Source organism: Anomalospiza imberbis, chromosome 17, assembly GCF_031753505.1.
Source record: "Anomalospiza imberbis isolate Cuckoo-Finch-1a 21T00152 chromosome 17, ASM3175350v1, whole genome shotgun sequence".
Classification (NCBI taxonomy): Eukaryota; Metazoa; Chordata; class Aves; order Passeriformes; family Viduidae; genus Anomalospiza; species Anomalospiza imberbis.
Window position 1 is genome coordinate 6,468,436 of NC_089697.1, and position 14,161 is coordinate 6,482,596.

At 50.9% G+C, this 14,161-nt stretch overlaps 1 protein-coding gene across 4 annotated transcripts; it reads left to right on the forward strand.

Annotated features, from left to right (window-relative positions):
- The first annotated feature begins 118 nt into the window (after positions 1-118).
- SLC35C2 (solute carrier family 35 member C2) lies at positions 119-5,660 on the forward strand. 4 transcript variants are annotated; one of them, XM_068207637.1, is made up of 9 exons: positions 119-343; positions 419-569; positions 2,234-2,297; positions 2,517-2,589; positions 2,746-2,914; positions 3,201-3,284; positions 3,611-3,675; positions 4,487-4,616; positions 4,761-5,660. In XM_068207637.1, the coding sequence occupies exons 1-9, from the start codon at positions 227-229 to the stop codon at positions 4,880-4,882; spliced, it is 975 nt and encodes a 324-aa protein (XP_068063738.1). In that variant the 5' UTR covers positions 119-226; the 3' UTR covers positions 4,883-5,660. The 4 variants fall into 4 exon arrangements, with proteins under 4 accessions (XP_068063738.1, XP_068063739.1, XP_068063737.1 ...); XM_068207635.1 differs by having other exon boundaries at positions 151-343; positions 3,611-3,786; XM_068207638.1 differs by lacking the exon at positions 3,201-3,284.
- The last annotated feature ends 8,501 nt before the right edge of the window (positions 5,661-14,161 follow it).

The window sequence follows — 14,161 nt, forward strand, 5'->3', positions numbered from 1 at the left end:
AGCGTCACCGCTGCGCGCCCGCCCCGCTCCGCCACCGTCGCTCGTTCCCCCGCCCCGCCGGGCAACGTCACCGGCGGCCCCGCTTCCCCCGCCGCCACGGCCCGCTCAGCATCGCGCCCGTCCCGTCCCGCCCCGCCCCGCCCTGCCGCGGCCCCGTCACCGGCATCCCCCCGTCCCCATCCCCGGTGCCTCCTGCTCCTCGCTCCCCCGGCGCGCTGCCGGGCGCATGGCGGCGGGGCCGGGCGGCGCGGCCCTGGGGCGGGCGGCGCTGGCGGCGCCGCTGGTGCTGCTCTACTACGGCTTCTCCATCGGCATCACCTTCTACAACAAGTGGCTCATGAAGGTGCGGGGTGGCGGGGCGGTGCGGGGTGGCGGCGGCGGAGGGCGGCGGCGGTGACAGCGGCTGTCGGTCCCGCAGAGCTTCCCGTTCCCGCTGTTGGTCACGCTGCTGCACCTGCTGCTCATCTTCGCTCTGGCGGCGCTCGCCCGTGCCCTGGCGCGCTGCCGCTCCGGGCGGCCGCGGGCAGCGCTGTCCTGGGCCGACTGCCTGCGCCGGGCCGCCCCCGCAGGTACGGCCGGGCACGGGAGGGCACGGGAGCGGGGCGGCGGAGCGGGAGCGGGCCACAGGTCTGGGACACGACAATGTGTGAAAGACATTGAGGTGTTGGAGAGCATCCAGAGGAGAGCCACGAGCATGGTGATGGGAGTGGAGGGGAAGCCTTATGAGGAGCGGCTGAGGTCACTTGGTGTGTTCAGCTTGGAGAAGTGGAGACTTAGGGGAGATCTTACTGTGGTCTTCAGCGTCTTCACGAGAGCAAGCAGAGGGGCAGGCACTGATTTCATCACTCTGGTAACCAGTGACAGGATCCAAGAAAACATAGGAAGCTGAATCAGGGGAGGTTTAGGTTGGATATTAGAAAAAGGATTTCACCCAGGGGGTGGTTGAGCACTAGAACAGGCTCCCCAGAGGGGTGGTCATAGCACCAAGACTGACTGAGTCCAAGAAGTAATTGGACAATGCTCTCAGGCACAGGGTGGGATTCTTGGGGTGTCCTCTGCAGGGCCAGGAGCTGGACTCAATGAAGGGAGTGGTGAGGTCCCTTCCAACTCAGCATATTCTGTGACTCTGTGAGGCTGCTCAGGGGTGCCCATGGCACTCTGGCCGCTTCCAGAGCCACTTGTCTGCCTGGTGTGGTTGGGACCAATCCCCTGGGACAGGGTGACCTGGGGGGTGCAGCCGTCGCTCCGGGCCCCGTGTTTCCCTACCAGGTGTAGAGCAGGTGTAGATACTACTTAAAGCTTCAGCCTGAGACATGCCACCTTGCTCATTACAAAGGTAGGTAAGAATAGGGAGAGGCCCCACAGAATTAATCTTTCTGAAGGAGTCACTGGCACAGAGAACCTTCTGCAGTCCCTTGAATAAGTTGTGTCTGCAGGTAACATCTTCTCTTTAATGCTAGTATCAAGCCATGCATTTCATCTTTCTCAGGGTGGAGCTTGGTAGAGAATTCATCATTCATGGCACACAGAACTACCTGAGACCAAGGAGTGAAGCTCCTACTCGGAGCACAGAACTGTAACTACTTCTGCAGTTTTTTGGCTGTGTGTTGTATTGGCTCCCACAGAACAGCATCTGGTCTATGATCTCTGGCAAGGTTTGCAGTACCTTACATAAGGTGCCCCATGGTTTCTTGAAAAAAGCTTTCTCGACACCTGCAGCAATTTTACCTTCCAGCATGGCCTGCCCTTGGATCAGTAACACTGTTGCCTGTGGTAGGAAACTTACATAGAAGGGAGAATAGACTGTACCAAAAGCTGCACCAGGGTTAAGGCCGTGTGCTGATAATTGTTGCTTCTTCAGGCTTCTTGCAGTGGCCCTCAGACTTACAAGTTACCAGGTTCGGATACATTCAAGAAAGACTTTATGCAAATCTGCAATCACTTTCAGTCACAGGGAGGGCAAGAGTTATTTCTGGCTTTTTTGTAATGCATGTTGAGTGAATGCAATGCTGAGCCCAACTTGAGTCACAGGGCAGGTAACAGGACAGAAACATGAAGAGCTGAGAATATCTGAGTTATGTTCGTTCTGAAGAACTAACTTGAGGAAAGCTTGTTTTTTCCCCTGGGTCTGCTCTGCTATCCGTGTTTGTGGCCATGAAGCAGGGTTTTGTGGTGGGTTTGTTTAATGTCACAGAGGATGGTTAACTTCAGGACTTTTTCATTGATTCTTTAGCTCTGTCAACTTCCTTGGATATTGGGCTGAGTAACTGGAGCTTCCTGTATGTCACTGTCTCCCTGTGAGTACAAACACCACGTTCCCTGGGAGCCTCTGGTGGGGTTTGGAGAGTGCTTTGCCAGGGTGTGTTTCTTGAACAGGTGTTTGGTTAGAAGGGTCAGCATGCAGTGTCTGTGATAGCTTGCTGGTAGCAGTGTAGAAATGGGTGATGGTTCCTAATAGTATTTTAATGGGAAGAACTACATTGAAGGAGTCTGACACTGTATTTTGGTCCTTACAGCTACACGATGACCAAATCCTCTGCCATTCTCTTCATCCTGCTTTTTTCACTGCTGTTCAAGCTGGAGGAAATGGTAAGAGTCTCACACAATGCTTTAGGGAGGGAGGTCAGACCCAGGCAAATAGGCAGTGCATGTACAAGAAACATGTAAGCAGAGGAATGATGCAGTTCTGTGGGTGAACCTGGAAGGAAGGAGGTGCCTGTCTCTGTTGTGTTTGCTCTCCTGCAGAGGGTGACGTTGCTGTTGGTGGTTCTGCTCATTGCTGGGGGACTCTTTATGTTCACCTACAAGTCCACACAGTTCAACGCACAGGGGTTTGTGCTGGTGCTCTGTGCCTCTTTCCTAGGGGGCATTCGCTGGACTCTCACACAGATACTGATGCAGAAGGCTGAACTGGGTACGTGGGGTGTTAGGAGGGGGTGGTGGTGCTGGTAACAGGGAGGGGAATAAGGAGAGGTGATAGCCCTTGCTGCAGAAACAAAACATCTCATGGAAGGTGTCTGAAGCCTTGGGCACGGGATATCTGTTGGTGGGTAATGAAGGTGGCTTGGTGTCTGCAGCAGCACAGGTGTGGGCGTCACAGATAAGGTGTGTGTCTAGGAATGATGCTAATAAAGGCTCTGGGACCTATGTTATTCCCTGGTTTGTTGCTGCCTGCTCTATTATTGATTCTCCTCTTTCAGGGCTCCAGAATCCCATTGATATCATGTTTCACCTGCAGCCGCTCATGTTCCTGGGGCTCTTCCCACTCTTTGCGGTGTTTGAGGGTGCGTGAGTTAATTAGAGAAAGCAGGGATAGCTTTATAGCGTGGTTGGGAGATTGCTTAGCAGTTTGTTATTCGAGATCATTCACTTAGATATGTGAACTATGAACTCTGCAAAGTAGTTGGAGACCTGGATTTATCTTATGCTGGCAGGACATTAAAGAGTGCATAGAAGTAGTAGCCTGCCATACTTGTGGAAGTAAGGGCTGTGAAGAACTGGCTCCACATCCTCCTCATACTGGAATGTGAGCAGCCCACCCCATCAGTCTTATTAAGAGGAATCCTGGGAGCTGGGAATGGTATTCTGCTACTCATTGTCTTGTTCCTAGGCCTTCCTTTGTCCATATCAGAGAAGCTCTTCCGTTTCCATGAAGCAGGAATGCTGTTCTCTCTGGTAGGGAAGCTGTTCTTGGGTGGAATTCTTGCCTTTGGTCTAGGCTTTTCTGAGTTCCTCTTGGTTTCCAGAACATCTAGCCTCACCCTTTCCATTGCTGGCATTTTTAAGGTAAGGCATGGTTCCTGTGCTGATACTAGAAGGCAAGTACTGAGTCATCCCTATTGGGCTTTATGTGGTGGGAGGTTGCTTAGATCCTTAGAAATTATTGCTTGTTATTTTTGTTCTCCTTGCACAGGAGCTTGATGCTTTGCCTTTCAGCCTCTGCAGTGAAGTCTCTTGGCCCCTGACAGCAAAGGGCCAGAGAGTAGTGGCTGTTCTATAAAAAATACCATTAATGATCAAACTTTGTTGGAATGTGGGCTAGACTAAAACACATTGATCTCATGAGCAGCACATGGTGTGGAAGAGAGGAGGAGTAAAAAGGGCTAGCACTTGCATCAGACCTGCATATGACCAAACCACTGGTTTGAGCTATCTCTGTAGCCTAGTTTGCACATCCTCCCCTTCCCAGAGGAGTCCAGCACACATACCTTTGAGCTGAACTGTGAGATATGAAATCTTTCTGATCCACAAGTTGAAAGATTCCTCTGTAACTGAGCTATGCAGTCAGATGACTTAAAATCCTACATCCCGGTTTGACAGGTTGTTTGTTTCTAGAAACTGTTTTTAGAACTCTGTGTGCATGAAAGAATGTGCTGATAGAAATTTAGCAGCCTGACATCTTGATCTAGGCTTCAGCTGTAAAATGTCTCATGCATATCTCTTCAGGTCCTGCCCTGCCACTTGTCATGTTTTTTTGTTTCCACAGGAAATCTGCATTTTATTCCTGGCCACACATTTACTGGGAGACCGCCTCAGTCTATTGAACTGGCTGGGCTTTGCTGTCTGCCTGTTAGGAATCTCCCTCCACGTTGTTCTCAAAGCCATGAATTCCAAAGGTGATTGTTTTAAATCCCTTTCTCTTTCTTTGTAGGCTTTCTCATTGCTTCACTAGGAGCTGTGTCTGGTCCCAGTTCCTTGACAGTGCCAGGTTTGGTGGGAACTCCAGCAAGTTTGTCACTAAAGGGGCTGTCTGCATGCAGGTGACAAAGCACTGGAGCCACACAAAGAGGCCAGCTCTGAGCCTGACCTGCAGCTGCTGCTGCGCCACCCCGAACATGGTGAGGAAGAGGAAGAGGTTGTTGAAACCCCACAACAGCACTGATTGAACAAGAAGCACAAAGCCACCTGCTCTGTTCTTACCAAACCTGCCTGACAGCTATCCAGGAGGAAGGTCCAGAATTCTCTGTGACCACCCAAAGCAGAGCCAGGGCCCAGTGAGAGAATTCTGCTGTTTTGCTACAGTGTGGATCTGTAGATGCTGCACAAGAAAAGGCAATATCCCTTTCACAGGAACTTGGAAGACAAGCCCTGCTTCAGTGGGTGCAGAATGGGTGAGGTGAGACAGGGAAAAGCTGTAAAAAGTCTATTAGGGGATCTTGAAGGCTGTTTACTGAGAATGTAGATCGTGAGCTGTAGAATGAACATGGACATGTCTGGACTGCAGGCTGGGTGGTTCAGGGATGATTTTACTGCTGTTTAGCTTTTGACTTCAAAGGAGAAGGTAGATACACCTTCCCTTTATTTTTTTTTTTAATGTTTCTGCAAATTAGGAACTCCCATCCTGGTGGGATCATATGACTGAATAAATCCCTCGAGTTATCCCAGCGAAGACCTTTTGTGCCTGGGGACCTCCATGTTCTGTGTGCATAGTAAGGAAAGACTTAAATGCTGGTATTTGGGACCAGTTGAAAATGATGAACATTTCCAGATGATGTAGGTTGGAGGGAAGACAGGGATGCAAGAGTACTTCTGGTGCTACAGGCCAAGAGGAGAATGAGCAGTGTCACAGGAGATCTAACTTGAGCAATAAGCTTATCAAAAAGTATGTGCGATTTTGAGCGGGGGGATTTTTGTTTTTTAAATAAACTTTTTCTGATTTGCTTTTGGCTGTACATTCTGTACCTATGCCTCATCAAGCAGAGGTCATTTGTCTTCTCAACTCCTTTTCTTTTAGTCCACCACTGACCTTGCTACTGCATGTCCATAAGGCCTCTCACACAAAACACCTGCCCAGCTATCACTGATCTCTAGAATTAGGGAGATGTTCTGCAGCCTCTCATATTTATTCCAGCCAAGAGAACCTACTGACTGCTCTGCCTTAATGCACCATATCCTAAGAAGACTTTTAGTATTGTGGCTTTTGGTAAGAATCTTTCCTCTTTGCCCCATTTGACTGGATCAGGTAGTGCTGCAGTCCAGGAAGGGGGAATAGCAGGATTTAAGATGTCATTTTCGTTGCTGCTAAGCCTCAAGTGGTGTTGGGCAGGTGGCTGGTTTTTTGCTTGGCAGAATTTCCACATATTTCAAAGTTTTGTTCAGTGCTAGCTTTTGTAGTTTTTAGAGTAGGAATAACTTGACAGAGTTTCCCAAAGGGATAACAGTACAATCTTTCTCCTGGCAGGAGCTGGGTATTAAAGTGAACTTCTCATATTCTGTTGGAGAGCCTGAGCCATTTTGACTAAACGGTCTCTCTGTTGATCATGCTTCTTAGTTTTCAGATATGAAGTCTTTCTTGATGACTTTAATCAAGAGCATGTCCTGTGAAAAACTGGTTCTGAAGAAAACTTTAGTTATTAGTGATCATCTTTGATCATGTTCTGGTAACTGGCTTCATAGCAGACAGCAGGTGGTGCAGCTTCCTCATGTAAAGCTACTGAACCAGCACGTCCACACCAGGCTGGCAGACCAAGGGATTTTGTGCATCAAGTAGAATGTCTGGAGCTGAGAATGACTTGGTCTGGCCTAGCTGTACTTTCCAATAACTGGGACTTGTGATGCTTCCAGCAGGATTCACCCTGTTTACACTGCTAATAGTTGTGAGCTCCAAGCCCCAAATACTCTGTACTTGATGTGGGGCTGTGGCACTTCTGCACATGAACTGTGTTCAACAGTATCACAGCTGCTCCTTCATTTCACATTCCACTCACCTGCAACTGAACCTTGGGAATCCTTCTGCTGTGTAACTCCCAGACTGAGATTTCATGTCCCTGTAAATCCAAGGTAAAGGCAATTTCATTCTCAGGCCAGAATTTGCACCAGATATGGTGCTTGAACATGAAATCCAGTTGTGCTCGTGACCTGTAGAACCATGTAGTCTGTTGCTTCCAGCCTTGTTTCCTTTTTAAGACAGAAGTGATGCCCTAGAACTCCAGCTCTGTCTTGGAGCTCCTGGAACATGGCAGAGTTGTGGGAAAGCTTGGGAGGGGTGGGGTGGGACTGTGCTGGTGTAGAGCAGTGCAGCACAGTGTTAAAGCAGCACCACAGCTCTGCTGAACACTGTCCACCTTGCTTGAATGGGCACTAATATTTAAAAAAAGGAGAAAGAACCTTTGCGCACTATCTCATATAAGGAAAAAATCCTACTGTGCATTGAAAATGCTGGAAATGGAAAAAGACACAAAGATTAAGGACTTGGAGGAGGGAGCCAGGAGTGCTGCAGCAATGGCACAAAATAAATGAGAATGCACAATCCTGTAGTGAGTGTTGAAGTACAGACTGTAGGGATGAAGAAGTAAAATTGGAGATTGGAGTCTACTGAGGAGGGAAGATGGATGTATGGACAGGATGGAAGTGGAAGCTGGGAGTACCAGTAGATCCTTTTTGCCTGGAAATAGCCCTGGGTGGCTTTGCAGTGCCTTGGCCAGAGGTAGTCAAGGCCTCTTGGTGTTGCTGAAGCTGTTTGAGGCTTGGATTGATGCAGTGGGCTTGGGATGGGAAACCCTGGGAGCACCCAGCCATGTGTGCAGGCACAGAGCCTTGTCTCCTGCCTTTAGGAGGTCTCCTGGTGCCACAGTGTGGTCCCTGTGGCCAGAGGAGTGATGCAGCTCACTGCTTGTGCAGACCATTTTCCCTGGCCTCAAGCCAGGGGCCACTTTAGGGGACAGGGGAAGTAGTTTTCAGTACAGACAAACATTGTGTGGCACAGTTTGGCTCTGCCCCCTTCCTCAAAGGAAGTGTGTGAAGGCTGAATGTCCTGGAAGCGCTCTGGAGCAGGGCAGTGCCAGGGACATGTGTGCTGCAGCAGCACAGGAGGATGAGCCCTTTTGTGGGGAGGGCTCGGGGGTGTGTTTGGGCTGCCCAGGCCTCCCCTGTCTGTGCCAGCCCCTCACCAACACAGCCACCCTGGCAAGGGAGGGCTGCCATTGAATATTGATGGTGTTTGAACTCATTAAGCAGCGGAAGCAAAGCTGAATGAGTCTCAGAAGTGCTGCACTCCTTCCTCAAACTCTGTTCCTGCCTGTAAGACCAGGTGTTTTTATGTGTGATGATTCTGCCTCCCCACACATGCCCCTGGGAGACCTCTTTATTGAAGAACAGATGCTTGGCTTCCTGCTAAAATTTCAATACTGTAAACATCCTGAGGGCAGGGAGAAAGTGTCCCTGCAGACACCCCTGCACTCCTCTGGTCCTCTGCCCAGCAAACAAGGTATGTAACACCAGTGGGCTTGCAGTGGGGAAGCAAGCCTATCTCCAAAACACACAGGAGTAGCAAGGCAGAGCAGCAACATGGGGTCTGGTGCCAGCAGTCGGGAAGCCTCAGGATGTGCTTCATTTCTCATTTCAGCTGAACATCTCTGTAGCATTAATTACATGGTTTGTGGTTGGTGCCTTGTGAGGTGGGGAAGGGGGAGCTCAGGGTATAGATGGGAGGAATGCTGGTTGCTGCCAACCTGGGGCTTTAAAGGGCTCACATTCTTCTGCAGTCTCTGAGTGGTAAAAAATTGCCTCTGACTCTGATACCCCTGCTGCTGCACTGAGGCTCTCTTGGTTTTTGTCCTTGCTGGGGTATGCAGATTTTGATGTTCACAGCCTTGGATCTCTGCAGGGTTTTTCTGGGAACTGCACTTTCCATTGTCCTCTTGCTGTCATTGGCACAGTACACCTGCACCAGCCCCCTTCCTCACTGCCACATCACACCCTGGAAGGCAAGGAATGGGGGAGGCTTTGAGCAGAGAGGTGGGGGAAGAGCAGCTGGGCAAGAGAAATGTAGAAATGGCAGAAGACAAAGAATATGAATGGTTGGAGATCACCACCACAGCATGGTTCAGGTTGGAAGGGACATTGGAGGTCATCTTGCCCAAGCCCTTGCCCAAGCAGAGCCAGCCAGAGCTGCTGCCCAGGAATGTGTCCCAATGGCTTTGAATTCTCCAAGGATGGAGACTCCACAACCTTCCTGAGCACCCTGTGCCAGTGTTCAGTCACCCTTGGGGGAAAAAGTGGTTCCTGGTGTTCAGAAGGAACCTCCTGTTCCAGTTTGTGCCCATTGCATCTGGGCACCACCGAACAGAGCCTGGCTCCATCCTCTTTCCACCCTCCCCTCAGGTATTTATTGACATTGAGAAGTTTCCCCCTGAGCCTTCTCCAGGCTGAGCAGTCCCAGCTCTGTCCGCCTTTCCCCAGATGTGAGGTGCTCCCAGGCCCTTCATTATCTTCATGGCCCCTTTGTGGCCTCCAGCATGTCCATGTGCCTTGTAGTGACGAGCCCAGCTCTGGCACAGCACTGCAGGTGTGGCCTCACCAGTGCAGCATAAAGGCAGGAACCACCTCCCTTGACCTGCTGGCAGTTCTTTACCTGAGGCAGCCCAGGATATCGTTCCCTTCTTGGTGACAAGGGCTGTTCACTCAGGTGAAGATGCAGGTGTGCAGATAGAGGGCAAGAACCCAAGAACCTGCCCGGTCTAACGCTGCAAGAGGTTTGCTGGGGCAGAGAGCTGTCCTACAACACCTACAGTGGCCTAAGTAGCCCTTCCATCTCATTGTGTGTTCTCCAGCCTCGCAGAGCTGTGTAATTGCTGTATCTATCAGTGCTCCTTGCATTAACAGGCAGTAATTGACACCTGTGTTAAAGAGCCTGGTTTCAATTACTGCTGAATGCAGCCCAAACTCCAGAGCTGGGAGATTACAGGGGGGAGGAGCTGTAGTGCTCACGTTTACGCTCTGTTTTTCCACCAGGTGCTCCTCTTTCTCCAGGGATGAAGCTTTTTTCCGTTTCTTGCTTGTGCCTTGAATCTGCAAAGCTGCCAGCACAGGCTGCCTGGGGGGCGTGGGGCTGTGCCTCAGGAGCACAGAGCCCAACTCTGTTCTTCTTCATGTGGATGTTTTTTACAGAAGCCTCTGCTACAACTCCTGCACTGAATGGCGTTGCAAGGTGTGGGAGGAAATCAGTCTTTGTAGGTGGTGGCGTTCCCCCAGCCCCATGCAGCAGCAACCCTGGGGGCTTTCCCATTCCCTGCCCTGAGCTGCCCCTCTCTCTGGTGTCCAGTGCATCAGCACTCCCCTGTGTGCTGGGCCCTGCCCCCTCCTGCTGCCAGTCATCATTTCTGATCCAATAAATTACAGCGCCGTAAAAATGCACGGGGAATTGTTTTCTGTGTTATAGAGCCATGAGCCCTTAAATTTCCATTTGTTCAGTGGTTGATGAATGGACAGTTGTGGCTGGTGCTGGAGCCATGTGGAGTGGTGGGAGAGCTCTGACTACAGGCTCCCTCCTGCAGCCTCAGCACCACAGACCTCACTGGTTATGAGGCAATACCTGTCTGGGGCTCCCCTTCCCAGCAAAACTGCTCAGTTCATAGCTGGGGTCAAGGGAGGGGTTTGGAGAGGCTACGTCAGAACATACAGGCTTTGCTCCTACCCTGTGGTGGGAGTTTCATCATGTCTGGGAGGGATGCCAGGGTAAAAAGTTGTGCTGTAGAAGCAGGACTGGGAGTCTGGGGCCCATCACTCCCTGAAGGACTGGTTCAGATAGTGGGTAGGAGCCTGATATCAGGAAATGGGGATAAATGGAGAAACTTGGTGCAGTGTGAGGGCAATGGGACTACGAAGAGGACTGGGATAGCTGGTACAAATGCAGGTGTGGCTACAGGCATATGGGGAAAGGCTGTGCTGGCATCCAAGGAATGCTGTGGCTTAGTGGCTTCCCAGTGACGGAAGAAGTTCTGCTTGATGCTGGAGGTCAGCATCTGTGCTGCTGTTGTCTTTCTACTCTCCAGTAACCTGGAGGCTGCACCTGGACCACAATGCTTAAACTGTGAAAAAGGCATGTGAGGGGCATAGCCACCACTGCACAGTTTGCATCCCTTTTTCTCTAAGTGGCTATTCTCCTCCAAATGTGGTTTTAAGTCAGTCTTGCAGCACTTTGGACCTGTCTAATGGTTTTGACACTGGATGTAAACTTAGCTGCATGACTCGTGCCGCAGCCGAGCCTGAGTCCTGCCTTAAGCAGTAATAAATTCCTGATCTAAGCTGCTCTGCCTGCACTGCTGATGCATGTCATGTTCTTCTCCTCTTCCCTGTCTCTTCAGACTGCAGACCACTGGGAAGAGCCTGGGAGAATCCTCCAGCTCTGTGCTCCTGCTCCAGTGGTACAGCACAGCAGTCATTCCACTGCCCTGTGATCCAGCACTTGCATAAGTGGCAGGAGAAGGCACAGAAGGAGTTAACCAGTGCTGGAAAATTGGTATTTAATCCATTGCTGTCCCTTCTAGCTAACTTAGATGTGAAAATGCCTCCCTGTTGGAAACAGCGCCTCTCAAAAATGGAAATGCAGGACGGCTGGGGATTAGGGTCCCTATCACTGGAAATGGGTTTCTTATCATCTCTCTGAGCTGAATTGGTGGGACAGCCTCTGAAAATTGAATTGCCTTCCCTGTTTTGGTCTCTGCCATTGCATCCCTCCTGTGCTTCAGCTTTGCACCCACCTTCCCAGCCTCTGGCCTGCGTTGTCCCCAAGCTCAGCAGAGTAGGGGCTGCCTCTGAGGGATTCTGTGGCTGTGGAGAGGGACTGTCCCAGCTGCAAGATGGGCAGGACTGGCTGCATCTGGGAAGATTCACCCTTTGGATTTTCAAGGCCAGGAGGATGTAGTCCCTCTTTCCAAGCTTCCCTCTGACCTTGCAAGGGCAGTGGTGGCCTGTCAGAGCCTGGTTTAGGTCAGCCTGAGGAAAGGTGTGAAATGATCAGAGGACATCAGGCTCTGCTGGAAATAAGAGCTGGTGCTGAGGAGCTGGGTCCAGGATGGATGAGAGGCAGAGAAGATGAGGAAGCTATAAGAGATCCCCAAGGGACCATATTGAACACATCAGAGCAGGAATGAGTGTGATTTTAAGACTGTGGGCAGCCTCAGCCCTGGTCTGTGCCATGCCAAGAGGAGGTATCTCTCCCACCAGCACTCAGGCTCTGTTCTGGGATGGCCAAGGAGGCTCTTCCAGTTTGTCCTCACAGTCTCTGCACACCACAAGCACCAGCCAGCCTGTCCCCAGCTCTGTCCCCACAAAACCTTGGGGGCTCAGTGCTCCTCTGGCCCATGTTGGGTGAGGCTGAAAGCTGATCAAACCCTTTCTCATGGTGCAATCTGCAGGCCCCAGCCCAGGTGTGCCAGTGATGATGTCCAGGCACAGCGCAGGGACTCCTTAAAAGGTCTTTTTTCCAGTGTCTGGTTTGAGAATAATTACCTTTTACTGAGCTCTATTTTACCATAGGTTGCCAGTGCCTAATTTCATCCTTGTATCTCTCATAGTATGTTTGGGGTTTTTTGAGGAATTTCCCATCCTCTGTTAGAATTAAATGTGAGCCATAGGCACAAGAGCTGCTGAGTGTCCACCTGTCTATGGCTTTTCAATTCATCAACCAGCAATCATGCTGCTCCAACACACAGTTGGTGCCCTTGATTCTTTGTCTGACAGAACACATTGAGTTTGAAAGTAAAAATTATTTAGAACTAATTGGGGAATTCTTTTTTACTCTAACGCAGCTACCGTCCATAATTAATGGAATCTGAAGCAGATCTCTGTCTCAGAACAGCCCCTCTGCACTGAGCTGGAACACATAAAGTAATGCTGCCTGTCAGGGCAAAGCACTAACCACAGGCCTGGCTCCTTTTGGAAGAAAAGGCTGTGCTCGGGTTGCAGAGTCTTGCTGTCTGCCCTGAGAAAGAGGAGAAGTCCTCTCTTCTTGCTAAGGTGCTGTTCTCACCCTCTGCTGAAGGACTGACTCAAATTGCTGACAAATAATGGAGAAAAGGTTACCTTTAATCATACAAGTGCCTCCTTTTATGCTGAGGGACAGCTGTGGTCAGGTGCAGCATCATGAGAGGGGTGGGGAGCCTTTATCTCTGCAGCAGAGGAAATCATGGCCAAAGGCTTTGAGCTATTTGAGGGCCCTGTTCCAGAGTCCATTCCTGGAGTGAAATGCAGGTTTGCTTGTTGGTCCCTAGCTGCACCCACCCCTGTGAGGGAGAACACGAGTGACACAGGCTCAGCCTGCAGTGTGGCCTGCAAAGGAGGGACAGGGATGGGGGCAGACCAGTGGCAGCCACAGGACAATCCTTAATGCAATTTTGCAAAGTTTCCTTGTTGCCAGCCCCACATGCACTGGAATGGGCTGCCCAGGGAAGTGATGGAGTCACCATCCCTGGAAGCATTCAGGAAGTGACTCCATGTGGCACTCAAGGTATGGTTTAGTTGATATGGTGGGTTTTGGCCAAAGGTTGGACTTGATGATGTTGGAGGTTTTTTCCAACCTTAGTGATTCTGTGATTCCATACTTCTTCACAGCCTCTGCCCTGCCCCAGGGCCTGTCCCTGGGGAATGGACCCATGGAGTTATCCCAGGTGGATTTTGCAAGGGGGTTGTTTCCCCAGCTCTTGGTCCAGGTCCACCTCCACTCAGTGGGGACCAACACAGAGCTGTGTCACCTGTCAATGTGAAGTGTCACCAGCTGGGCACAGGTGCCCTATGGGGCCATCACAGGCTCCTGGTCAGGAGTCGTCATGTGTGGTCAAGTTTTTAACAGTTTGTCCAAAGCAACTTACTATTTCATTTTGGGTTAAAACTGATAAATCAAGGTGACTTTGGGGAGAGAAATAATTCCTTTTGCAGGATTTGCATAATCCTGGCTGGTGATATGATAATGGTGTTTGTTAAAGACAGAACACAATGAATTAATACTGTTAAGTTGTTGCTGCAAAATGCAAAGCAGGCAATTTACAGTGGGTGCAAGCAGGAGTGTGAGTACAGCAGGTTTGGCAGCGGAAGCATCAAGCCCGGAAGGCTCCCTGCCTCAGGTCCAGCCAGGGCCTGGCACAGTCAGCCCTGCACTCTGCTCGGCCCTGGCTAAACGCTGTGCCTGGCTTCCCCAGGGGAGGATTTCCTCTCTCAGTCCCTTTTCCCACTGTCTCTGTGGGACTGGGACTGTTTTGTCCCCTGGATCATTCTGGAGGGCCACCCATGCAGGGCCACTCCCTGCTGGAGGAGGGACAAGGGAGCTGAGAGTGACAGATATCATGCTGGTTCTGAAGGGCTCTGAGATGCCCTGGTAAGGAGATGGGCTCTGGCACTGGCCTTGATGCCATCCTGGGCACCCCCAGGAGCTCTGGAGGCCACT

Coding starts and splice junctions, on each gene's coding strand:
- SLC35C2 (XM_068207635.1), top strand. CDS start 227: ATGGCGGCGGGGCCGGGCGGCGCGGCCCTGGGGCGGGCGGCGCTGGCG. Junction 570..2,233: donor GCGCCGGGCCGCCCCCGCAG/GTACGGCCGGGC, acceptor TTGATTCTTTAG/CTCTGTCAACTTCCTTGGAT. Junction 3,285..3,610: donor ACTCTTTGCGGTGTTTGAGG/GTGCGTGAGTTA, acceptor TCTTGTTCCTAG/GCCTTCCTTTGTCCATATCA.